This window comes from Diuraphis noxia, unplaced genomic scaffold, assembly GCF_037042655.1.
Source record: "Diuraphis noxia isolate RWA-SAM2 unplaced genomic scaffold, SU_Dnox_SAM2 contig0004, whole genome shotgun sequence".
In the NCBI taxonomy this organism is placed as follows: domain Eukaryota; kingdom Metazoa; phylum Arthropoda; class Insecta; order Hemiptera; family Aphididae; genus Diuraphis; species Diuraphis noxia.
In genome coordinates this window covers 33,928,368-33,956,248 of record NW_028301714.1, presented here as the reverse complement: position 1 = coordinate 33,956,248, position 27,881 = coordinate 33,928,368, and the positions used below count along the sequence as shown (strand labels likewise).

At 30.3% G+C, this 27,881-nt stretch overlaps 1 protein-coding gene across 2 annotated transcripts; it reads left to right on the top strand.

Annotated features, from left to right (window-relative positions):
* The first annotated feature begins 1,045 nt into the window (after positions 1 to 1,045).
* On the top strand, positions 1,046 to 27,713 carry LOC107165888 (uncharacterized). 2 transcript variants are annotated; one of them, XM_015514324.2, is made up of 10 exons: positions 1,046 to 1,458; positions 13,142 to 13,428; positions 15,160 to 15,317; positions 15,909 to 17,736; positions 18,819 to 18,997; positions 19,067 to 19,416; positions 19,533 to 19,703; positions 20,641 to 20,835; positions 21,604 to 21,684; positions 25,639 to 25,776. In XM_015514324.2, exons 2-9 carry the CDS (start codon positions 13,164 to 13,166, stop codon positions 21,647 to 21,649), a joined length of 3,192 nt encoding a protein of 1,063 aa, XP_015369810.2. In that variant the 5' UTR covers positions 1,046 to 1,458; positions 13,142 to 13,163; the 3' UTR covers positions 21,650 to 21,684; positions 25,639 to 25,776. The 2 variants fall into 2 exon arrangements, with proteins under 2 accessions (XP_015369810.2, XP_015369809.2); XM_015514323.2 differs by lacking the exon at positions 21,604 to 21,684 and having other exon boundaries at positions 1,047 to 1,458; positions 25,639 to 27,713.
* The last annotated feature ends 168 nt before the right edge of the window (positions 27,714 to 27,881 follow it).

The window sequence follows — 27,881 nt, the reverse complement described above, 5'->3', positions numbered from 1 at the left end:
AAATAGATGATTCCTCAGATTCATAATCCTAATCAAAATTTTCAAAATTTTATTTTTAACATTAATTATAACATAATAATTAGTTTCGTTATTGTAGGTGAGTACCATTTATTTTTGGAGCTGATCCACAAAACGTAACCTGAGAAAATTAGGATTTTGATTTATGGGTGCAAGAGAAATACGTTTTTACGCGTATTGTACTGTACAAGATCTTCTATAGTACCTAAACATGTAATGAATTATAATACGTATTGGGTGAGAATAACGTCTAGTGAGTTTCCACCAAGAGATTATGGAAATCGGAGCGGGTGATGGGTGGGCGGCCACACCTCGGCACATATATCGACACACGAGGTAAGTAATTGATCAAACCGTCTCGTCTGCGGGCGCGGCCGCCGTCGTACCGCCGCGCCGGTCGGAAAAACACCCCTCGCCCGTCACCTAACCGGCTCGCACACACGTCAACGCGTGCCGAGAAACGGAAGGAAAAAACTACCCTTACTCGCGGTATGTGGGAAACAGAAGCGCGGTGTTCCGTATCCGTGGAGTGGTCTGGGGGGAGGGTGGATGGGGAGGAGGTAGTATAAATGATATTTCGGCGGCCGTTCGCGTTAGACGCTTGTAACGTACACGCACACGTCCATTCGCAAATGGCGTTGTGCGTGTGCGTGTGCGTGTGGGTCGTACGCTTACTATAATACCATATTATATTTTACGGTGGGTCGACGTGGCGCTTTACGCTCGCCGGTCGCGCCGTACGACCTAGCGAACGGAGGCGAACGCGCGCGCGTACAGCGTTGTATATTATACAATACGCCGCTGCGACGGAAGACGACGACCGCCGTGTGTAGGTATAGCTATTTACGATTTTGCGCGCCGCGCGCCCGTGTACGTGTACCGGGATCCCCGACGGTGCGTGCGCAAATCGATCGTCGTACGAATACGCGACCGCGCGCGCGCTGGTGTGTGCGTGTGTGTGTTTGCGCGTGGACGGGTGCGCCGGGAAGGGATTTGGGAGCCCGCAAACGCCGCCCGGCGGCACAGCGACAGCGTCAGCACCGGCAGTCGGCGGATCGGCGCGTCCCGTGCATCTGGCCCAGTGCACATTGTTGGCTGTGATATTGCGGTCGTCGTACTTATTACGTTCGTATATTCGATTGTACCGGCACACAGCGTATACCACGGTACAGGCACGCCAGCACGTATCGTACCGGAGCACAATCACCGGACTGCGCGCGGTACACGTCATATTTTACGGCCTTATTAGTACAGCCGATCCTGCCCGTGCCCCGCTGACTCCAACATTGCCGTATACGTCATATTGTAATAATAACGGCATTATTGTTAAAATATTTTTACGAGTGCGGCCGAAGACCACGCAGCTGGGGCGTCGCCGACGAAAAACGCCGTGCGCCAGACGCCGCCGTCATGACGCCCGTCATCTATTCGCCGACATTGGTACGTATGAAGAATAGTACGATATAGTATTATGACAAGAACGTCTGGGCAATGGCCGTTTGGTAATAATTTTGTAATTAGTAATGACTATTATAGTAATTATTATATTTGTTACGACAACGTATTTAAAAATATAACGGTTTATATGCCTTTGTGGGGTGTCGATTTGGTGGGTGGATGGAATATTAGACCTATAGGAATATAGTTAGCAAAACAAGTTACCGAAGCCGCTGATCGTAGTCCTTATCATTACTTCCGCAAATTTATTATACCGTGTTTATATATAAATTATATTGAGGATTGTAAAGGCGAGGGAAATTCGCAAGATTGTTTGTTTTGCGTCCAAGTCGTTTCACAATAGTATTATTATCAAGTTATTCTAAAATTGAGGTCACTGAACTGATCGACCAACGATCGCCTTTACCACCACCGCCGCCTTCGTCATCGGATCTCGTGACAATCTATAAGGGATGCAAATCGTGACCTATATTATATTATATTATAAAATCACTATGTATTTATCTATTCTTTGTATAATATTATAATATTATGTTTGTACAATAACGTTTTGATGGTTTGTACACCTTTATATACTTTAACCGCAATTTGGTCCACTCCTGTATACCGTTTTCATAGGTAGGTGCTCGGCATGGCAAATGGAAATGTGTGTCCGATCGTCGTCGGTTCAAACGGTCCCCATCTCACTGTGACGACATGATTATATTATGTTATTTTTCCGTTTAACGTTTACGCGGTCTTCTTCCACGGATAACTACCTACGGGTTTTTCGATTTTTGTCGGTTAGCTGGGTGGGGTTAAGAGACACTATCAAGATAAATGTTTCGCACACGACCCCACCGCCTACGTCTACTTCATCTATCCGCAACGAATGGTTATCGCGCCATCGATCCTAACGACGCTATCATTATTATTACGTAATTAATGGCCTACAAGACATTGGAGTGACTGATCAAACCGCATAATGAGGCGTTTTCACGGAGGGAGGGAGGGAGGGGGAAGTATATGGGAGATGCATCCTCCCATCACCTTATTTTTTTTAGCTAAAATGGATTTTCATGATTCACTGATAAGTGATGATATGTAATATTTTTTAATGAAAATTAAATAAATTAACATGCCATTGGTGTATACATCACAAATTACATAGGTATCACGGTTACAAACTGTAATATTCTAATATTTATTACATAATATTATATTGATTTAAACAATACATTTTCATTTCCCCCCCCTCCCCCCACCAATGAAAAAAATCCTGAGAACGCTTTTGACAACATGTATTATACGTGACTCCTGTGGCCATCATGTTGTTGCATTGATAAGTTAAGTTATGATGATTTTGCTGAGAACGTTGACTTATGCCTCCCCAAGTGTGTGCTTATAATAACCAGCTAACACGATGGTGTGACGACTTGTACACACGATCCGTTAAATTATCGTTTTGGACGATCACGCCATACACACGATAAAAATAATAATAATAATACACTCAATAATCTACAATATTTTGGCTTCTAATAATAATAATTATAATATACAAGTTTATACTGTAGTATCAACTGTATATATAATATATGGTTTATACCTACTGTAATGTATTTAAGTAGTTTATATAATTCAAAATAATTCCCTCATGTTTCTTTCATAAAATGCCGTATCGAAGGAATTTTACAACCAGATCAGACAAAGATAGAAGGATTTTTAATCAACTCAAACTAAAAGAATTATTTAACAAAAATTCCTATTCAAATATTTGAACAACGCAATGAACTACTCGAAATTATTTTAACGCATACAATTTAAGCTATACATATTACAAATAGGTCTTCATAATTGTATTTAAATATTACTTCAAAAATGATTTACTCCGTTTAATATCTCAATGGCTCATCTAGCCTCTAGATAACATTAAAAAATGTGTTGCTTTTATTCAATTCATCTTCTAAAACATAAGAATTTAAGTTTTGGTTTTGTCGCTGATCTAATGTGTAAATTATTTATATTCATATTATATTAATATATCTACTGTATTAGTATATTATATTATGGATTCCATGATCTATAATTAATATTATTTATAAACGTTGAGATAATTCGCTTATAGGTAATAGGCATTGTCTGTCGCAGATATTTTCACAATATTTCCAATATGAATGAGTAACTACCTGTATTTATCTTTATGTCATAGGATTTCTAATTAAATATGAATATTACATTGAGTAAACTTAAAATATATTTCAATACTAAGCAATATTGGTTAAATTAAATTTACTAGTAATTTTATAATAATTGTTTGATGTTCACTATAATATTCAGTTATTTCACATATGATGATGAGATAATAATAATATTATAGCCTATGTGTATTTAAAACAACGATTGTTCGATTAAAAACCATTCTTATTTGTTTTTTGAACATTGAACCCTAAATTTCTAGATTATATAATATGTTTGCGCAAATAATAAGCCATATTTAAATTTCGTTTGCATTCAAAATGTGGAGAACTCCCAATGGTTTACCTTAAAACCAAGACAAATTGATTTACAATCTACATGAAACACTAATAAATGCCATCACTACTAAACAAATCAAAAAGGTTTACGTATGCCAATGTAAATCAAGTATAACAACATAAAATGTAAATTTTAATACTTATTCGAAATAAGTTAAATTTAATAATGGATGGTAAAAGTTAAAAATGATATTTAATTGAATAATTTTTTTTAAATTTAAAAACAAAGACCACAATAAATTAAATCATTACTCCAAACATTATATTATAACCTTTTTTTAAATTGTACTTCTCCAATGAATAAAAAATGTGTTATTAACCTATGCATATATTAACTATTGTCTATTACCTAAGAATAAATTATACCAACTACTAGTCATTAGTATACGCTTAAAAATTCAAATGTTACAGATTATTGATTACTACTTTAATTATTTAGGGTCAAATAATATAGTGCCTTATTCATTATACTATATATACCATAACATGTAACTAACGAAAATACATGTTCCAACTCAATTGGATTTTCCAAATAGGATTATCCACTCATCGAATGAATGGAATACAACCCCAAGTATGCCACGACCGAGTGATCCATTGAACGCACATTTTTCTCGTTTAATTTAATTTATATTTTATTTGTAAATAAATATATACATTATCTACGTTTTATATATATTATATAGGTATGTGCCGTGTGACTTAAATTTAAAGAAATTATTATTATTATACTGTATTTTATTTCGAAACGAGTTAATTGTTAATCTTCCTTGATTTTTAAATTTCTAAATAATATTACTATTATTTTCACTCTTCTAAATTATAATTTTTTTTTTTAAATTAGTAGAATAATAACAAATATTTAAACTAACATTTTTAAAAGAATTATGTATAGAGCATAGATTACTGACTCAATATGTTATTATTACGTATTGGTACCATCATTTAGAAAATTTTTCAGCTTCAAAATATTAAATAAAAATAAGTGTTGCCATATTTTATCATAATTCAAATGCATAAATTCCAACTTGATAGTTAAATTAGTTTTTGCAAGCATAGAATAGTAAAAAATAGTAGATATATATTATATAAGAATATTTGCTCGGTCTTAATAAGACTATGAAAATAATAAAAACGCACCGATCAAATGCATTTTCCACATTAAATGAAACACTGGATCCTGTATAATACATTAATACACCATAAAGTAACATCTATACTTAACCACTAAAATTTCTTTTCTAAGAAAACCCAAAATGAAACCACTATTATACTCTTTAGATAAATTATCGTTATATTATTCTAAATGCGTAAACATTTCGACCACTAAATCACATGTTTATGCGAGTAGCTAAAGACAATTATTATGAAATCCAACATTTGGATGATATTCAACTACTTTTTTAAATGAACTTATTATTTTGAAACATAATATAATATACAAACTACAATGAAAATTGAAAAAAATTAACTATTTACATGTTCGTATTGTAATGAAACTTTCGAATACATTATACACTGATGCACTAATCATAAAATAACTTTTAAATTGCCTTTTATCTTTGTAGACGAATCATAAACACCTATATTATATAGATGTATAATATACATAAAAAAGCTTTAAATACCTACTAAAAAAAAAAAAAGCTTATTTGCTAATTGTTTTCGATACCATTACACCCCGGATTGTAACGATGACGGCATAAATAGCTATAAAACCACGTCCATGTAATTAATTTCGTTATTTGACATGAATGGGTGTACCTACCTATATTTATCGGATTGAACGCTGCCAAAATACGTATAAACAAATAAATTATATTCACCAGCTTTGTATGCAAATATAAATAATGAATAAAACACTCTATAGCTTTTGCTAATATGACCCGAAACTTTAATCTAAGCGCCGAAAACATTCGTTTTCCATATCCATTGTTATAGTCGTACTTAAAGTCGGGAGTGAATGTGTAATGATATTTCTATATCATGTGATTTTATCAGCGTTGGGTGTACTATATACGTATAAATATAGATTTTATAATATTATAATTGTGTATAGAATATTATTCCATTGTAAAATCGGTAAAGAGACGGTGGCTAGGGTATATAATTTTGGGAAACTACGAAATGTATATTATACAAACGAGTAACGACGCCCAACGGTGGCATTAATAATATAATTTATAATTCTGAGGGAAACATATTATTGTATAATAATGATATTATCCAACATTATAATGCGTTAGCGGTGCCATCTGATCCGGTATCGGCGAACGACGGCAATACGATTATAATGGGTGTTTTTTTAAACCATTTTTCTTTTAAACGTCGTTCAGTGACTGGTGATTTACACGATACGTCAACCTATATTATAAACACGTCATGTTTCCACGACGATGAATTTAGCGTCGTGAATTCGCTGTGGTTGTAAAATACATATATAAATGACCGTTACATATTCGTTTTCAGAACACAATATTTATCCACCTACCGTTCCACAAACCAGCAGTACCACCCCCTCCCAATGGCCTAAGTTGCCACGGGATGATTATTAAAAAAAAATATTTATTATTATTGAGACCGGATTGCAGATACGCCTCATCGGGCCTCAATTCATGGTAGATCTTTTAACAGACTCTCGTAAAATAACACAAAGTTAAATATTACTGGACTTCAATGGATTCTAGAACTAGAATCCCCTCCCCAACATTCCCCACTTGATCTGGCCTTATATATTGTATGACCAAAATTCTGATGATACTAGACCGTAGATGCGTAGTGCGTCCCGAATTGAAGAAAACCAGTTACAGACCTTAAAATATAATATTGTAATTTTTGTATTGTTTAACAAAACATTTACAACTTTTTTTTTTGTACAACACCACTTAATATTTTTGTTTTAATTCGTTTAACTTTTTATTTATAGCAAAACGTAGATTTAAATATTACTAATTATTAAGTATACCTACCTAATAAACTATATTTCCCATTTCGTTTCTTCTTGTACCAACCGTAGTACAGCCGTATCCCACTATACCTTTACAATCTTGCAGTTTATTCGCTTTCTTTTTTGATGGACTTCTGATAAACCTCCGTTCAAATATCTTCCAAATATTTTAAGTTCGTGTGAATATGCCATTATGTAATATTTATATAAAAATACGCATAACACAATTGGGATGCTAATTTAGTTTTAATAATATTACTAAAAACGTTAATTTCTACCTACTTTGAACGGGCTACAATCGAAATATGAAAAAGCAAAACAGAGCACAATGGATAGTAATCAAACAATGGAAATCTATAGGATTATATTATTATATAGATGATAAATTGTATTTTAAGACAATTTATCATTCGGGTGCGGGAAACGCTGTTTTGGATCGGTGGTATTAGATTTCGGAAGACGCGGAAATTATTTCGGAAACGAGTAATATTAATTCCGCAAACGTGGCTAACATATAGGTTGCAAGACAATACGCACGGATGAATATCGTTATTATTATCCACCCGTTTTTAGGATAAATTATTAAGCAATACTGTAGTGAAACAATATTTGAATACTACCTATACAAATGATACAATATGACACACACTCGTTAAGAAGACGTCCCATTAGAGGGGGAGAAATGAAGCGATTATTTCTCTTCCCCGCAGAAACTAATACTAATGTAATATTTAATAATTAATATTTTCATGCCATCACCTTATTACCTATAGAGAGGTTTCAATTTTTTTTTCTTAATATTTATATAGGGATACTACATAAAATAAGTGTAAAATGACACGGTTTAGAATGTTTAGATATGCATATAAAAATTTTATTTTAGCTAAGATTTGAAGAACTTTTTTATTCTCTCCCCCCCCCCCCCCCCCTAACTAATCACACTTATAAGATTTAATTTTTGCGAGCCCATGCCACACCCTTGATTTTTTTGTTTTAGCATTTTACAAACGTGTGAAAATGTATAAATATCAAAATTGTCCTATAATTGTATTACTAGTGTTTTACGGTACATTAGGTTTAAAGTGAATTATTAGTGTGTAAAATGTAAAAATATTTAAAAAAAAAATTTAAATGGCTCATTTTAAACAACTCTTTTTAAAATTAAAATAACAAACCAACATCTTCGGGAGTAAACTACAAATTACCCCCACGGTAACGTCCATTGTTCATTTAATGACTACGGTCTATAATATTATCACTCCGGTAACCATATAATGGATTATATAACCATATAATCCATACACACAACCCTTTATAACATGGTGTTGAATTTCCATGGAAGGGATGGTGCAACCGAGAGATACCCTCGCTGGTCTCCAATTTTACCAGTGACCGTCACATATTTTAAACCGAACGGTAAGTACATATTTCGAAATAATCACGAAACGTCAGCATCAGCTATATTATTATGTATTGAACGTAGTACATACAATATACAACTGCAGGATGACGGATGAGCTTGACATGTAGACACAATGATCCTTACTTGGTTGTTGACTGTATATTTTAACATAATATTATGTTGATATTGATATTTCAATGCGCGTAAACGAGACCCATCCTGCATAGTGGCGCAGTGTGCACAAAGTAAGAACGTAACAGAGCAGTTTTCCCAAAACGGTACCAACTAATAATAAAATATTATTTCAATTATAAAATCATGTACCTACATATTTGTTAAATATAATAATATTTGTTCAAGATTATTATGTTCATATTAAATATTAGACAGTTCTAATGAAATAAAATGAAAAAAATCCTGATACAGTAAAACGTATATAATATATTTTTGTGTATCTGCATTGAAAAATCTTGTTCAAAGTTTTACTTTTACCCAGCACTTAAATATTTATTATTTTTATGATCATACCATGCTTAAGAATAAGAAACGTAAATTAAAAAAGACCTCACCACTGAGTCGATATGTTTTTAAACGTAATTTAACTTACAGTATAGACCACAAATTATACTTTAACGACCAAAAATCTTAATTGAATTTTTCTCATGCCTAAAATTTAAACGAAAAATACATATAGCACACTGCAGTCATCTGTTATTATTATAAAATCTTTCTTAAGATATTAATAAAATATTAATAAACGTTTAAAAGATAAATCTTAAAACACAAATCGTAAAAATATAATAGTAATGTTTATGTAAATATTCGCAAGTGAATTACCACTTGAAAAATTACATTTACTCAATATTAAAGGCCTCTTAATAAAAAGAAAGTTAATTAAAAAAAACTGCGATACTGTTCCAATAGTATTTTTTCATTTAGTCCATAGTTCAGATTAAGCATTATAACTTTACTATAATAATAATTAATAAGATATAAAATTAATTTTTCCTCTGATATAACCATTCATTTTAACTACCTACGTACCTAACGACAACAGATATATTTAATGAATTGTTTGTGTCTAAAGTTCAAACATTTTCCAATAAAAAATTTGAAAGACAATTTAATATTAGAAACGTTTGTCCATAAATTATTCAGCACTCGGACAATTCCAGTGGTTATATTATATAATCATGCTTGCAATTTGTTGACATGCCACTGTCATGTTTAGTAATGTACATGGTCTACGTAACGTGGCTAACAAATAAAATCGTACAGCTTTATCATTCTAGTTAATGTATATCTATACGTCTACGTTTTAGTAGTGGATTTAAGGGAAGGGCTATGGGGGCATTATCCCCCCCCCTGGGAGTAAGCTATTTATTTTTCTAAGACAAGTATTATTATGATACACCTATCAATAATTATTATGTAATATCATCTTGAAGAATATGGTCTAAACTATCAACATATATTAATATATTAATATCATTGAATGATTTTCAAAAGTTAAAAAAAACAAACTTGGAATAAATAATGTTATATAAATATTTTTTAAATAAACAGTTCATTTTTGTTATTACTTGAATAATATTACTTTTAATGTCTTTTATATATGGTTTCAGATGAAAATTGATACCAATATAACTATTTAAAATATGCTGTTATTGTGAAACAAATACATAACAAAATATATATATATATATTAGTAATATAATATATCATATTATGTTAATTAAAATTTTATATAAATTTAAAATATAACTACGTAAATTCTTGAGCCTCAATTAGCCCCCCCTCCCTTTGCGAGTGATAAAATACGCCCCTGCTAGGTTTTCATATTAGAGTGCATTATGTTCCACCCCAATAATAACACATTTAAAAGTGAATTGTATAAATATTTATATTTTGTTTTGACCAATGTAAATATTATTAAGTCACGAATAGCGATAAAAACGTAATCTAAAAGAATTTTAGTATTATCATTTACGCATTTTTTTTACTTATTTGTATTTGTTCAAACTTTTCAACACTGTCGTATTTCGAGTTAAATAATTTTGCAATATCTCAAAGTTCAAGTAAATATTTACTATACCTATAATTTTATATTTTTTTAGTTACAAATTACGAATTATTATGTTAATTCTATAGTCCCATACCTGTTGTAATTAGTAACTAATTAATGAACTAATGTCAAGTATAATTTTTGATTATCATTAAATAGTATTTGTAATAAACTATGTAATTGATAATTTTAGATATATAATTTTTGGAATTTAATTGAGAAATATTATTATTTATTAACTTAATCAAGTCAAATTTGTGAAAATATATCAAATGTGGTCGTAGATGGTTCTATTTTTAAGTAAAACTATATCTTAAGCCTCCAATGGGTACTTTAACTTATAATATCAATTATTAATTATACTTATAGGTACTGTAATAATCTTTTATGTGTTATACATTAATTAGTGACTTATATTGAATAATAATATTAAATATTATACTACTGTGACTATTCCAGAGGTTCCCAAACTTTTTTAAATAAGAGATTTATATGCTGCCCCTCATAAAAAATAATAAAAAATCAGAACGATTTTTAATGTATACTATGAAAATATTTATTTAATTGCAATTATACATATGTTATACAACATAAGTTATATTAAGATTTAGGTATATATTTATTTGTATATATTAAATTAATGGCAGCGCGGCGCCCCTGTAAAGACAATACGACGGTGACGCACAGTTTGGGAACCGCTGGACTTTACTATGGATTTAATATTGACAATAATTATAATAATTTAAATAATATAAACATAAAAAAACTAATCTTATTTAGATAATGATTTTAATGATAACTAATATATTTTGGGAAAATAAATATTATTTACCTCGCATTCTATATGACAAAATTATCTGAAAACAACTAAACTTTACAAACATCGAGTTCAAGACACAGACTAATATAATAGTAATATAACGATTGAAGGGCTTCCAATCCAAATCAAGATAAGACTTCAGGTGCTATTGATTTTTATTAGGAGAGGTAAAAAAAGGCAAGAGGTATTAGATTTCACCCCACCCGTTGGTCCAGGTACAATTCATATTTTACACATACAATTAGGTGACTGAAACTACTTGACCTCAATACTCGAAGGATCCACCAATACACATCTCGTTTGAGTGTTTCGTATATACATTTAATGACATTATTTTGAAGTGCGTTTATAAGTGCATATTATTAACACAAAATATGCTTTTGTATGAATTTGCATTATTCATGTGTCAAAAATCCTAAATTATTATTGTTCGTTTCGTTCATTTTTGACACCTACTCATGGCGATTGGGTAGAACTATTCCATATAGATCAACTCGAACTTGAAATATTTCTTAAAAAAAAAAAAAAAACATTTCTTTTATAACTTGGACACGGTTTCGATGTTATTTTTAACCTCAATGCAAAGACGAAGGGAATTCGTTGAATGTCAGCAGGTACATGTGTATAACGTATGAAATGTGGCCGATTTGTAGGTCGTTGGGACTTGCTGATGTCCCACGGATCGATAAAGCGATGCTACTTACACACACATACACACTACGCGCGTTGTACGCTCTAGCCCATGATAAATAAATAACCTTTAACACACGCATATTTATGTTGGAAAAATGTCTGTAATGATATAACTATGTAATTAATATTTCTACATTTTATTTACTAGTACAAATGTATAACCGGTAATATCCGACTATATCACATGATGGCTTATATAGGAATAAATTATAAATAAAACATAGTTGTATTGATATTGTATGAAAAAATATGTGGGATTTCAATTGATAAATAAAAGATATATAATCATATAATAATAAATAAATAAAATAACATATGAAATATATCTTCTTTTTGTTTTTCGTGAAGCCAGGTTCAAGCATGATCGATGAGATTTAGAAACTATTGTAAAAACTCGTTTTTATCTCGTAAATTGATATACATATTAATAAGGTTTGGAAGTTATAGGAGCCAAAAAAAGCAAAATATGCACGAAAAAATTATAAAATATACATGAAAAAATGTGAAATATGCAAAAAAATATATTTTATTTATTTTTTAAAAGTTTAATACTTATTTATTAATATAGGTACACGAAAAAAATATGAAAACCTATATTTGAAAAACTTGTATTATTGATAACTAAAATATAAAACGCATAATCAGTTGTCATTTAATATTATTTTGAACTGAAAAAATAATTAAACAAATATATTTTCATTATTTTTGAAATACGAAATAAATAATTTAATATTAATTAATTTTTTAGAAAATATTAAATATATGAAAATCAATTAAAATCAACGAAATATGCAAAATATATATTTTTAATTTTCAATTTTTAAATAACATTGTATAGTTCAAATTTCTAGCTTGGTCTACGATAAATTAAGAGCGTACAGAACAATATGCAACTCCTATAACTTCTGAACTCTACATATTACTATTGGTAGGAATCACCTCATTGGAAGTTACTGCCTCAACATGTAAAGTACCTATATATATAATTTATATCTAGTATGTAAAATATATATAATTGTTGAACATATTTATAAAGACCTTAGGGCTTAGGGTCGTATAAATAATAAAGCCCCAGGGCATTTTAAAAATGAAAATAAAAAATATTACTATGAGAACAAAAAGCAATTAATGTAAACGTAACTAGCACTAGTCTCATAGTATAATATTTGTGAAATATTTAAATAAATAATTTATATAAATACCTATGCAATGATGGTTTCAGGCAACCGTGCCGCTAGCGTGACATGGACAAGCGTGCGGAACACGTGAGGAAATTGCCTCCGTTGGCCTCGTCCGAAGATCTCAGTGAAGATTTATTAGACAGCCCGGAAGCTGAAGCTAAAAACAAATGTTTGGAAGACATCGAGGAAGTTCCGAACACGCCGGCCAAGGCGTCAAGACAACAGACAATATGTTTGGCGATGCCAAACACCCCGAGGATAGACATCTCTCGAGCCAGCAGTTCTTCGCATCACGACGACAGTAGTCCTGAGAGAGATTTGTTTGTCGGTGAGTTTAAGGACATAAAATATTGTAACATTGTAAATAATATAGGTGTACCATGAATTTATCATATTATTACAGTCTATAAACCAGCCATACCTACTAAATCTTTTTTTTCTTAGTGCATATCTTTGTTAAGTCAGACTGGTTAAACTTAGTAACTATAAGGTATTAATGGATTGATAAGGAAGAGGAGGGAGTTTAAGGAATCAAATTGAACTAATTTTAATACTTTATAACAATAGCATATTTTTATGATTCATTGTATGAAAATTAAACATAATATAGTGTAAGTATAGTATCATAAATGATGAAAAGTATCATTAAAATAGTGTGTTTTATGGCCCACGCTTGATTTTGAAAAAAAAAACTAGAAGACGATCTCAGTGGATCCTCATCAGGAATAAACCAGCATTCTACACAAAATTTATTCTCATTTGAACGTGGAAGACAAAGCTACCACACCCCCTATATCCATCTGTTATCCCATAAAATCATTCAATTTACAAAACAAAAATATTTTTAAAAAAAGAAACAATTATTTATTTATTATTTTTGTTAAAACATTATCTACTCTACGAAAAAAAAAAACAAAACTTTATTTACGAATTAAATAAAGCTCATGTACATTTTCATATGAAGTATTTTTATTTAAAAAAGATTATTTAGGACAATTAACTTCATCTGAATTTCTCTTGCCACTTTTAATCAAGCTATTACATTTTATAAAGATATAATCCATAAAATATATCTATTATCTATGGAATAATCACATATATATGTTTATATATCTGTGGGCATAATGCAATTTCTTATTACTATTATATTTTACGATAAGAAATTTGAATAATCAAATTTTACTTTCCTAATCGATACAAATGTACAAATATATGGCTATATATTATAAGTTTGTTTTGCATCAAAAACACATTTACAAATTCACTATAGGAAATGTTGCGTTCAAAGCATTCTATTTCAAATAAATAGGTTAATAGGTAAACAAATTAAAAAAATACATCCCTCCCAATTTGAAATCAAGCACTGCGTATAACTGATATAAACACGCTTTGGTATTCGTATATCGGGTTATTGACATGTGCATTTACTGTCTTGCAACGCCGTAAAAAATTTGTTACAAGGATATACTTTGTTACTATTATAATTAAAATGCCTACGCCCACTTGGAGCTCCTTTTTCCTTCATTCAATCTCCCCTGAGATAGACTTATACGTGGTATTCGTTCATATATCAACATTCTTATATTTTTGGTTTACGTCCAAAACTCAAACTCGTTTGGCCACCAAAACCAAAACTGAATTTCAAGCAAGGTTTATAATAAAACGTTTTAATACGTAATAGCTAAAAATAATGGATACAAGTAGTATACCAACTGTGATGAGAAGGGTGCAAATTTTACACATTTTACAGATCCGTTTATCAGCCGGTTAAATGTTTATATGATATAATCTTGGCAAACATTACATCCAATTAAATGGAATACTCTACAAGAGTTTGACAGATATAATTACCAGATATTACTTTTTTAGCTTTATAAAAACCTTTTCAGTATACATGGGTTAACATTTTGTGTTTAACAGACGCAGTAAAACATTTTTAATATTATAATTAAAATCAACCTAAGCGTGTAATAAGGATGTAAAACATTTGATTATAATTTGATTTTTGTTTATTACATTTTTTTTAAAAATTATTTGTATTGTTATTTGTTTGTATTAGACGCGGACGGAAAATCAGTCGAATCTGTTAAATCTGGTCTAGGATATACGGAAGAGATAATACCTGACCTCCATAGCAGTACTGAAGAATTAAACTTTCACGATTTAACTGAATCGGAAATCAGAAGGCGGCGGTCAAAACTGCAACCTCAATACGCGGTATTAATTTAACATAAATACTTATATAATCCCTCACTATGATTACAATTTTTGACAAATTACATTATTAAATTGAACCATTTTTAAATTATACTAAATATTGTTTTTCAGCATACATAGATTTTAATATTCAAACTCATTTTACTCTGTATTTGACTTACTTTTTATCAAACTAAAAATATATTTTCCCAGTTAACAATGGTACCTATAATCAATAATTATACACATAAATCCAGTAAATCATAATTGATTTACTATAATGCTTACAAAAAGTGAATTTTAAAATAAAACGATAATTTAAAAAAAAAATTGTAATTGTATTGATTATTTAAAAACTGAAAAGGAATACAACATTTTATTACAGAGGTAGTAAATAATTTGAGTAATAAATTCAAAATAAATATTCACTAAGTAATAGTAACTAAATTTTCAATAATAAACACACAAATTAATACATGTAATTATTTCGAAGTTCTAACAATATATAACAGAAAAGCTATAAAAAAATGATAGCTTTAATATTTAGTTAAGATATTAGATCAAACATGTTATTTTTAAATATTTAGTTAATACCTCTTGTTTCGTTTGCAGGTTTCTGACGCTACTATGGATACGGATTTTGCTGCTGATCGAAGAGATACAGCTAGCGAATCCGGGTTTCTGTGCATTAGTGGTCGTAGTAGCCGAGTTTCTTCAGTTGGATCAGTACACTCCACTGCTTCCATAGCTTCTGCAGCATCACGTTTGTCTGCTGCATCTAATTATTCCAGAGCATCTAGAGGTTCATCACCACATAGAGTTCTTTTGGAGACATCGTTTTGTGGTCCGAAATCACCCGAACACTTTGCTAATCGACAACTGATTCCTTTCAACGACGACGACGACGATTTAAGTGAACCAACTGTCAGACCAAAATTAGCAGACATTGAAACTCAAACAGAAAGGAGACCAAAAAAAGTGCACGTAGAATCTGTCAAAAAAGAAATAAAAAACGATCAAGTTAAAGCGAAAGTAAAGAAAACCAAATCAAAAGAAACAAAGGAGGTTAAAGATATAAAATTGGTCAAAGACATAGCAGTTAAAAAAGATCTGACCATGGAAAACGAATCAAAAGATAAAAAAACAAAAGCAAAGCCTACTTCAAAAGTTAAAGTCGTTCTTGATAATCCTAAAACACAAAAATTTGTACCATTAGACAGTCTTGATGACGACGATATAGAAATAATTCAGGGTAATGCATCGAAACAAGTTCCCACAGCTATACCAATGGAAAAGTCATCTCGTCCAAAGATATCTACAGGAGAAAATCAAATTTACATTCCATTAAACCCTGATCCGAACGAACAAGGATCTGTAAATCCTACGAGCCCTAAGCGATTAAAGCCATTTACAAATCGAACATTGGTAGATTTTATTAATAGAGATCCTGCAACTATTGAATCTTCTAAAAGAATAAGGAGACCGATTAGATCAGGTTCACCAGGAATCAGAGAAGAATTTAAAAAGTTCATATCAAGCGCAGATGAAGAAGCTGACGGAGCTCCAATACAACCAGTTAAGTTAAGAAAACAAATGAGCATTGAAATGACTAAAAGAAAATCTATAGATCAAGATTGCTCTTCCAGGTCTATGTCACCATCAATATTTGAAGAGTTTCAAAAGTTTATTTCTGAACCAGAAGATGGAGATATAAATGTTACAAAACTTGAAACCAAAAATCGTTGTTCAGCCATTTCCATTACGAGCCGTGAAGTACAATCTGTAGTTGGGTCTGGACTGACAGATAGTCCAAATCTTGGAAGATCCTTATCTCCATCAATACATGAAGAATTTCATAAATTTATGGCACAACCAGACGACGAAGAAAAAGGTATCATACATAAAACATTACCTCAATCAGCATACAAAAACCCTATAGAAGGTAGTCCTTCATTGTCGACTTCAAGTAATATTCGTTCGATCTCACCAAGCATTTACGAAGAGTTTCAAAAATTCATTGTAGAACCAGAAGGTAATGATGATTTACTACCACCACCGCCACCCAGAAAACACGATAATGATTTACATCCAGATGAAGCTTCCTGTAGTAGATCTGTAAGTCCAGGAATTCTTGATGAATTCCAAAAGTTTATAAGTGAGCCAGACGATGATTCATCGGGTAGAAGAATATGTGATCCTGCGCCACCCGCAAAAAGTCAGCAAATGATTAAAGTCCAAGTACATTGTACACCTGGAAGTCCACCGCCGGAACAAATAGTCATAAAAAATTCAGGAAGACCTAAATCTGATGATCTAGTGAAAATCATACCACTTAAAAGCGAAGACGAAGATTCAGGTCAACTACAATCTGTCTCTTCATCGCAAGCTCAGATCCTCAGGAGGCGTTCCGAGTCTTCCAAGGAAGCCAGACCGAAAACCGGTAACCAATAAAATGCCCAAAAATCGGTTTTGTTCGGCGCCTTACTTTTTTTTTAGCTATTAAACAAATCATAATAACCCAGTGCTTTCTTAATTGCTTTTTTTAGTGCGCATAACAGATTAATATATTTTTTGATACGCTGATCGTGATAAATAATTGTTATATTTACACTTGTTAATATATCATCTAAATAATAATTATCCCAAGCTAACATGGAAAATTAAAATATTAACATAACTAACATGGTATTTCAATAAAATTATTTTTTTTTCGAAATCGCTAAATTTCATGTTATATGGGAAAGTTTTAAAACGTAAATAATTACATTAAATATATTTTACTTAAATTCTATTAATCAACTTATTTCATTAAAAAAATTTTAGGCACATAACTAAATCAGTATTTTCATAAAAATAAGAGAATTTATTTTTTTGTTTTTTATTTAACACAATTTGATCAATTTTCTAAAAATTATAAAATTAAAAAAAATTTAAATGTGATAACCACACAGTTTGAGTATAACAACAACAGAATATTATTTAAAACTCAGAGTAGTAATATTTTTTTCAAATAGGTATGCAATGTATATATTTTCTTAAACTTAAAGATTAAAAATATTAATATAATAAAAATGAACATTGGATAAAAAATACACTTAGTAGCTCTTTAGGCTTAGATACTCAAAATATAATTATATTATATTTAATTTAGATTAAACCATACAGATAGATTATTGGCGCGTAGAACTCGTGATCTAGTTGAAATTTGAAAAAATTAAACTAAGCAATGATACATAATTTATGACTATAACGGTTATTTGATAAGTCTTAGGAGAAATTTTAGTAATTCCATAGTGGTATTTTCAAACACTTGTATAATATATGATGGTGTATATCGGATATAAGTCCTCCTGGGGTGTTGAAACGCGAAAGAATCAACAGAGGAAGGACACTCTCGTTGAAGACGCACAGAGACCTACTTGTTCGCCATCCCAATTAGTTTTCCGTGTGTTATTTTCTATCTACTAACATTTAACTAGATTTCTCAGTCCATGATGGCATTATAAAATATATGTACTTTAGGTACAATGGATAAATCTAAGGACCGTAGAGGATCGAGTCGTTCGCTGTTGGGATCACTTCTACACCGAGCTAGCAGTTTTAGAAGTATTAATAAGAAATCTCCAAAACGATCTAACGGATCAGAGTTTGTTGATATTGATCCAAAATTCACTAACGTGGAGTTCAAATTCAATCAAGATGTAAGTGCTGATCAAATGATTGAAACACTTTTGAATGTTAAAACGTCACAGTGGTAATATGATTTTCAGATAGAGAAGAATACGGTTATAATTCCATTGCACTCCCCTAATGATAGTTTGGACGAACTCGTTGTTAGCGATTCAGATTCAAATATCACAAGGGCAGTTGTTCACGTCTCATATGAACCTAAGCAAGTAGAAATAGAAACCGTATCGAATACAAAAGTAATTGACGATTTTGTAACACATCAAAACAAAGTGCTAATAGAATCAATGGACAAAGTTAATGTTGTTAATGATACAGTTAAAAATATTCAAATCAATGATGACATTTGGAACAGTGACGAAATAAGTGATGGCAAAATTACAAATAATTTAATGAAACTCGAAGAGTCGTCATTATCACCCGGGTTCAGTAGGTAAATAATTGTTAATCAAAATATTGTGTTATATAATGTACAAGATTATTTACTTTGAAATAATTCTATAATATAATATCTTTATATATTATAAGTTCGTTAAAACGTTTAAACAGATCACAAGATCCGGTGCATTCGGCCAACAGCAACGATACGTCACCAGACTCAGAAGTGATGTCATCGCTTTCAATTGCGGCCACCGAAGAAGAGAAGAAGAAATTATTCAGCCACCCAAATTCGGTAGAAGAAGAATTACCACACGTTCCAACAACACTTCCACTAGAAAGGTATGTACAATTAATTTATAATATTTATATTATTCATTTGTACCTATTTAAAATTGTTACTATAATATAATTTAATTATGAATCAGTATACAATATACTAAGCAAATACAGAGTAAATGAGGGATTCTTATTAACAAATAGCATCATACTAATAATTGAAAAATTTAATCCAAAATTATTAGAAATAAAAGCGATGGAAAAAAATTACGAGAATGTGTGTTTAGAGTTGGTATTCGGAAGTTAGTTAATTAGTGATAAGTGGTAAAAGTAAAAGAGATGAAAATCAACAATGTTGGTTAGAAGATTTGAAAGAAAAGTTATATTGGCCTCATTTCTACGGTTAGTAAGTGTATCAAAATCATATTATGATTAACGTCAAAATATGTTAAAGCGGTAATGAAATTTTTAATCGTCGATGAGGTGCGGCACGAGTAGCAGACAAAGACAGCATTCCACTCAAGATTGAAATTGCCTTCCCTCATTAAACACACATAAGTACTATTTTTTAACGCCTTTGTCTTTACTTTTAAAACCAACTCTGTTGACCCTCCACGAAGGTACCTAATCTATAACTTTTCTTACTGTTCTCAATAAGACGATATTTAGACGTGCTAAACTGTTTCGTAGAATAGCGTGGAAGTAATTCACTCACCAACTAGTATTTGATGTAATATAGAAAATGTATCGATACGATCATATATGTCAATCTGATTTTTTCGGTAACTTTTCCGATTACTGTAACCTATGAGCTATAATAGATAGGTCCTTAATAAAAGTATTCAATATACAATGGAAACTGTAACTTACTTGTAAAGGCACATATGAGCGGTGGTGGTAGTTTTACATAGTAATTCTAATTTGTCATACATATCAATAAGATGTATTATAGATTTAAAAACTACGCTTTATTTTCTTGTAAATTTGACATTGCTTTTAGATCGGTGGCCGTACCAATTATACCCGTCAAGCATCGGATTGCAGATACAAAGACTTGTTCGTTGGATAGGCCGACTCCTCGGTGCAGCACACCCAGCGCCACCGATTTACCTTCGGGACTAGGAACTTACGCCATCGCAGCCGCTTTCGAAGACTCGCCGGTTGTCGCCAATAAAATACAGATCATACTACCGAAGTAAGTGCCATTGAGATAGCATTATTATTTATTATCAGGACTCGGAACACCATAAACTTGTTGAAATATATTGTTAATAAGCTACATATTATTAAAAATCTACGAATCCCCAAAATTTGTAAAAATGTTCGCTTCATAATTTCGCATATTTTTCCAAATTCAAGGGATTTTAAAATGTATTTAATTAATAAAAAAAAAAAAAATCAACTAAGTATATAGAATAATCTAGTTAAAAAATAAAGAGGATTTGCGCACCATGTTTATCTGCATTTTAAACCATACTATAGAGTTGATAATTATTTCGATTGTGAATAAATCGAATATATTAATACACTTATTGCTCATACAAATTTTTTTTCATAATAATAAAAATAAAAAATGCTCTTTTTTTAACTTTTTGACTTGTAAATGCATAATTAATAAAAAAAATAATGATTTCATTAAAAACAATATGATATAGTATCAGGTACATTGATTATTTAAGTATTTTTAGAGCATATCATTATGTATGCGTATATTTCATTGACCAATGCAAAAAATTTAAATAGTTCTATAACATAGGTTTATATCATTCAATCCGAGCCCTGATTATTATTATTATATCGAGTATGATTCATATTTTAACAAACCACGTGAAACCGAGCAAACTGTAGTCATACATATTATTATAAGTGTAAATACAATAATATACAATATATGTATAAGTACATCTACTAAAGTATTATATATAGTACATATAATATGTAGACGGATGAATTTGTTTTCCAGAAAATCGTTAGTTTTGAAGAAACAATCTTCTTCGTTGACAAAATAGTGTACCATAAACCAAAATTTTCTAACAAAAACAAGGTACGAAAAGATTCGATAACCAAAAAAGAATATATTATGGCACGTGTGCATGTACCTGTGTTTTACCTATATGTAAATATATAATATATACGCATATCCAATAACACATTTATAATAATAATAAAGTAATTATGCATTAACATCCAACAATAATTATACCTAAGCGCTAAGCAATGTCAGTACGCATCACATCAAATATAGGTATAATATAATTATGTAGACTGGAATCATTGTTGCGTTAAAAAAGCTTTATGTGTACGTTTTCTTTGAATAAGTTCAATTTTAATTATGTGTTTAATATAATATATATAATATATAATTTGATTTAGTTTATTTTAACACGATAGTTATTTCATTCATAATACCTATACTTAAAAGATTATTTTATTTTTTTAAAATAATATTATGTCTTTTTTAATTTATTTGTTATAGCTTTTCAAAACATTTATGCCCACAATTCTTAACCTAATATTATAATACATGTAAATCTAAATTGTTAAAAAAACAAAAATTTTAGCATACACATCTTACACCTTCTGAGCATATTTTAAATAATGAAACAATTACTGTTATACTATTTTACGTGTGATACTTATATTATATTTAACTATAGTTTCATATAACATTTACGATGTAGATATTTATTTAGTTGTACTTATTGAATAATATTTTGTATTAAGCCCTAAACATATTCGAGTAGGTACGTATATTCATATGTAGCCAGTAATTTTATTTATCGTAATATCCGATGGTAATCATATCTTCTGTAAATAGCGATAAACCCGTAAGTCTTATTTTTTATTTTTATCAAAGCATGAAATAATTCTCGTTAAGGCTTTATACATATTTTAAACTAGAATATTGTTAAACTGAAATAATTTTATATTGAATATATTATAAATATAAATATTACAAACTATGCCTTTAAACGACTTAATACCTAAACATATTGAGATAAATAAATAATTTTTGGGTTTTGAAACAAGTAAATATATCAAAGAAACTCTATAACCCATTATCAACCTACCTATCTATTGTAATACAATTCATATTATAATATGTTCAAAATAATGCATTAACCCACCATCTATAACTTTTAAACAAAAATTGAAATATAAATAGCCATCATTTTTGGCGATAATGATCATTACAATGCAAATAAAACAATAGGATACCACTGCATACCCAAAAAAAACTTGGTTAGAATTCGTTTTCATTGCCATCGGGCATCGAGGAATCCAATCGTTATAAATTATGGACCGTGTTAAACTTTTGAACATTTGACGGAACAAGTGAAAATAATCGATTACAATAAACCCGATGCCTTTCCATATGCTTTGCAGTTAGCGATATTAAACGAAAACAAACAAGTAAACATAAAAACCACACTATAAGATTTACGGCTTTATGTATATTGTATATACATATACATATACAGGGTGTAACAGAAAGACCTAAAAAATAATTATGCTAATTAAACGTATGACAATAATCGTTAGTATTATATGATGTGTAAATAATTTAATAAATATTATACTCATGGAAGCAAATTCTCAAAAATCATATTTTTAAAAAAGTTATACGGTACTTCCTGCAAATTAATTTAACCAAAAAAATATTGAATTTTAAAAAATTCTAAAAATTAAACTACTTGGCTTAGATAAATCTTTTCATCATCAAAATTGTCCGTATAATCAGATTCACAAATAGGCTATTTTGAATTTATCTGAACAAATTTTTACTACATTAATTATTTTTATTTTCAGAACTAAAAAATGTATTATACATGTAGCGCTAGGATAGCTTAATGAAAAAAAAAAATGAAAAATATTGATTCAGTTCTTCTGTTACATCTTGTATATATTTCTTTGCTCGATGCGCTACGTACAGATGATGGTACGATTAAAATACAAAGTATTTTTTTTTATCGATATTATGTTTAAAATACACGTATTAATGAAGCAGTACCGCCACATGGTCATGACTAAACTCAGCGCATGTTTATTATAATATATTTTTGAAACTAGTGCAACGGTGGTCTGGCTGATGCTCTATAAATATACATATAATAATATTATATATATATATATATAGGTATCACATGCAAAATCCGCGGGAAAATTGTTTTAATAGTATTGATATATTATATCCTTCGGAGACTTTGATAAATCTTACATTATATTTTAACGAATATTATTCTAATGTCACTACCTACTTTTTGTTGATAAAATAGTGACGGACTGTAGATATAGGGAACATGTAAATAATATGTCGTATATGTTTATTGTCGAAAGTAAAACCGCATCGTCGTATAATTTTATACAGACATAAAATAATATCATCAATTAAATATGATCTTGTACCTGCAGTGGGCGGTGGTAGAACAGTTTTTCTGATATTCAACTATTTACATTTTAATTATTATTATAAATAAACATTAAAATATAAACGAATATTTTACTTTCTCTGTAAAAACTCAAAATTAAATATTAGAATTGAACGCAAAATTAACACTTGAAAATATTCCGTAGATCGAAAAAACCAATTGCAACACGCCTATACAAACTACCTACTTCAAGTTTCAACTATCACACCAAATTACCAACCATACTTAACTCACACTAAAGTACTAATCCAACCACTTACGTAACCAATAGGTTACTACTTCCTGCAATTTCCAAGACGACTGAAAACAGTTGAATACTTTATAGACGTGCAGGACTGCAGGAATAACCTACATTTTAGTTAGGTAAAAACCTAAACGACACATTACTAATTTTAATAACTATCATTTCTGGCTTAAAATCAATTTCACACCTCACCATAATAATGAAAATCGTGATTTCCGACAAAAAATTATTTTGAAATTAAATGTAATTTATTAATATGGTGAAAATACGGCACTAGCGTAATATCACCCCAACCCGATATAAATGGCCGAAATTTAAATACGGCGAACGTGGTCGATATTTTTTACGGTATATTTTCTAGCGGACAATCGTGATCTTTTCCGACGTTCGTCGATCAGTCTTAGAAAAACCCTATCTCCACGTTGATCAGTCCGTTTTCACGCCATCGCCCACGAGTGAGCATAATATATAGGTAGCGATGAAATTCCTGCCAAACAAGTCATGTATGTATATTTTTGCAAATGTCATAATTTCCGGTCTAACGACACGCATCGCCCATTTCCCGAAGATACGAACTGAGGGTGCTCGATGGCCTATGTAGGACATAAAAACAAGACTTATCTGTATAACCCACATACATAATGTCACCTATAATACCTACTTATATTATTTGTACGGGATAGAGACTGATTAAAACCCGGTTCACAACTACGTCATCAGTCCAAAAATTATCGACCCCACTCTGAAAATTTCTTGGTAGATTATATGGTTAGTAAATAATGCCATGATTACTACAACGTTTAACCAAAATTGAAAATACAATAAAAGAAATGCAAACAACAAAACATTAGATGACGAAGCTGTGAACCCAACTTAATTTATACACTTTTACAAACTAATGTATAGCATTATAAAATATACCCAATATGTTCATTTCTTAATTATTCGAAAATAATATATATTTTACTATATTATACAATATATATAATGTAATAAGATTAAATAATAATTATAGACATAAAAATGCCTTTATAAAAAGTTTCAACTATAGGACATCCCATCTCCCCATTAAAAACGTCTCTATGGGGATTTTAAAGTAGGAAATTTTTAAATAAATATAGAAATGTATTTTTCATATCAAACTAAGGAATCAATACACTTTGTCACATATTATATTTTAAACCTTTCTAATTTTCTATACCTTTGTTACATTACCTATATTGGCTATTGGATATTGGCTATTATAGAATTATACCTAATAAACTGCGGATCATATAACAACCGATTTTAAAAAATAATTACAAGATTTTGTTTTTTCCTGAAGATTCAACAAACCCGCAACCATCGTCCAGACACCAACTACCGATCCTCCAAGACGCCGCCGAGCTCGCAGCGTTAACGTGCCGATGAGCTGTTCGAGAGGCCGCTGGGTCGATTTCGACGACGACGATGACAACCTCAAACGTGGTGGCAACGCGTTGTTCAAGCCCAAGTCGCCCAAGAAAATCACCGTTTTACCCATGTCCATGAGACCTCGTCGGCGATCGTCCTCCACCAACGCAGACCATAGCCGTTGCGGTTGCGACTGTCACCTCCACGGAGGTCACGAAACGTGGCCCACGGTCACCAGGAACAGAAGCGACACGACTTAAACGAAACCCAAAAAATACGGAAAACAAACGAACCGTCATCGTCGTCGTCCACCGTATGAATGACGGACCCTGTCTTCGTTTTACGTCTCAATATTCCTTTCGATGGTAATGATTTATTATTATAATTTACTGTTACGAAATATTGTTTATATACTGTTATTATATTCATTGTGATTTTACCCACGTCAAAACGATATTTTATAATAGGTATGTTATTTACGCATATTTTATATATATTACGTACCTACCTGTTTTAGTATTATAGTAATTATGTTATGCTATGAAAAAAAAAATAAGAATTAATATGTATCATATATACTAGCTATGCTGTGCGGCGTGCAAGTTCTACAGAATGTTGTAGTCGAAAAAGACGCGTTAAGTGTAGGTGTTGGGCCATAGGTGACAAAAACCGTGCTCAGAATATTCAAAATTCTATATAAAACAAAATAAATAATAATAAATTAAAAATAACAGTTAAATTTTACGCACTGCCATTCTTTAAAAAAAAATATATATAAAATAAATGAGCTGACGATTGTTGTACACCTACATACGATTCTTTAAAAATCTCCACTGTAAGTTTAATAAATCGTCCTTTGGGCACTTTTTCACTTTCCATTTTTAAAATAATATACATATTATAATGTAACGACTATTCTTACGGGAAATGTTTAAAAATATTCTATTTATTCATTTTCATAGATGTTTTATTGTTATTATAATACTATTAATTATTATTATATACATACAACAATGTATTCTGCGTGGATAGATGTGTTAAAAGTTCCTTTTGAGGCCGACCCTGGCAATAATCATAATATTATACTTTTTTCTACAAATCAATATAATTCGAACCACGCGTAATATTGAAAATTATTATACCGTGAGTTATTATTGAGCAATTGTATGAGTCTAAACTCGATATTCCCAACATTTTATGAATCTATTATATCATAATAAGACAATATTATTATTATTTAGTAAGTTCATATTATATAACAATATTATAATAAATCATACTTTGTTTACCAAAGTTTTTATTCTGGTTAATAAATTGCGTGTGAAAAGCTGACCAAAGATTCCATGGATGTATTATAATAGGTATTTGATGCGGGGCCAATTTTGGTCAAGGAACTTTTCACGCAAATACATTTTTTTTTTTTTTAGAATCTTTTGAATGTTTAGAAAAACTTACACACCTAAGTGTTATACATATTTATTATTATTATATAATTTATTGTTAAGTTTTTAATTCTAGATGTTTTAGACCAAATAAATAGAATGAAAAACGTTGAATAGGTTATATAGAAAATCATTATTGTCCTTCAGACAATTCAAATATTATGTTTCTCAAGTTGTTAGACCATAACTTTTCCATTTGGATGACTTTGTTAACTTAATAATTTAGTTGTTAAGATTGAACTATAAAATGAGCAATTTTTTATTGATGCAGAGTAATTACAATACTGTACGTATTGATTAATAATGCGATTTAGCGAAATAAAATGCTAAAATAACTAATTTGGCTCATTCTTAAATTGTATTTTATATTGTTTTATTTAATTTTTTTTTTCAAAACAGATGATTATTGCATGAAATTAAGTCTATTTAACGTACGTGGTTAAATGTACGACTGAATCGTTTCTAATTTTTAACCCTATTTTACATGAAAAAACATGTTATTTTATACTGTTGTTATTTGTGTATTATGTATGAAAGAGATTACTATTAAAGCGAAAACAATTTATATTGATTATTTTTCATTTTTAGTACTACCTATAAAATAGGTACCTGTATTTATTTTTGGTACCTATAATGATGGTATTTAGTAAATTATCAGTGAATCAGCGATTATTACAACGACGGATGAAATACAGTAAAACGTTTGAAAATTGATTCATTTTATTCTTATATA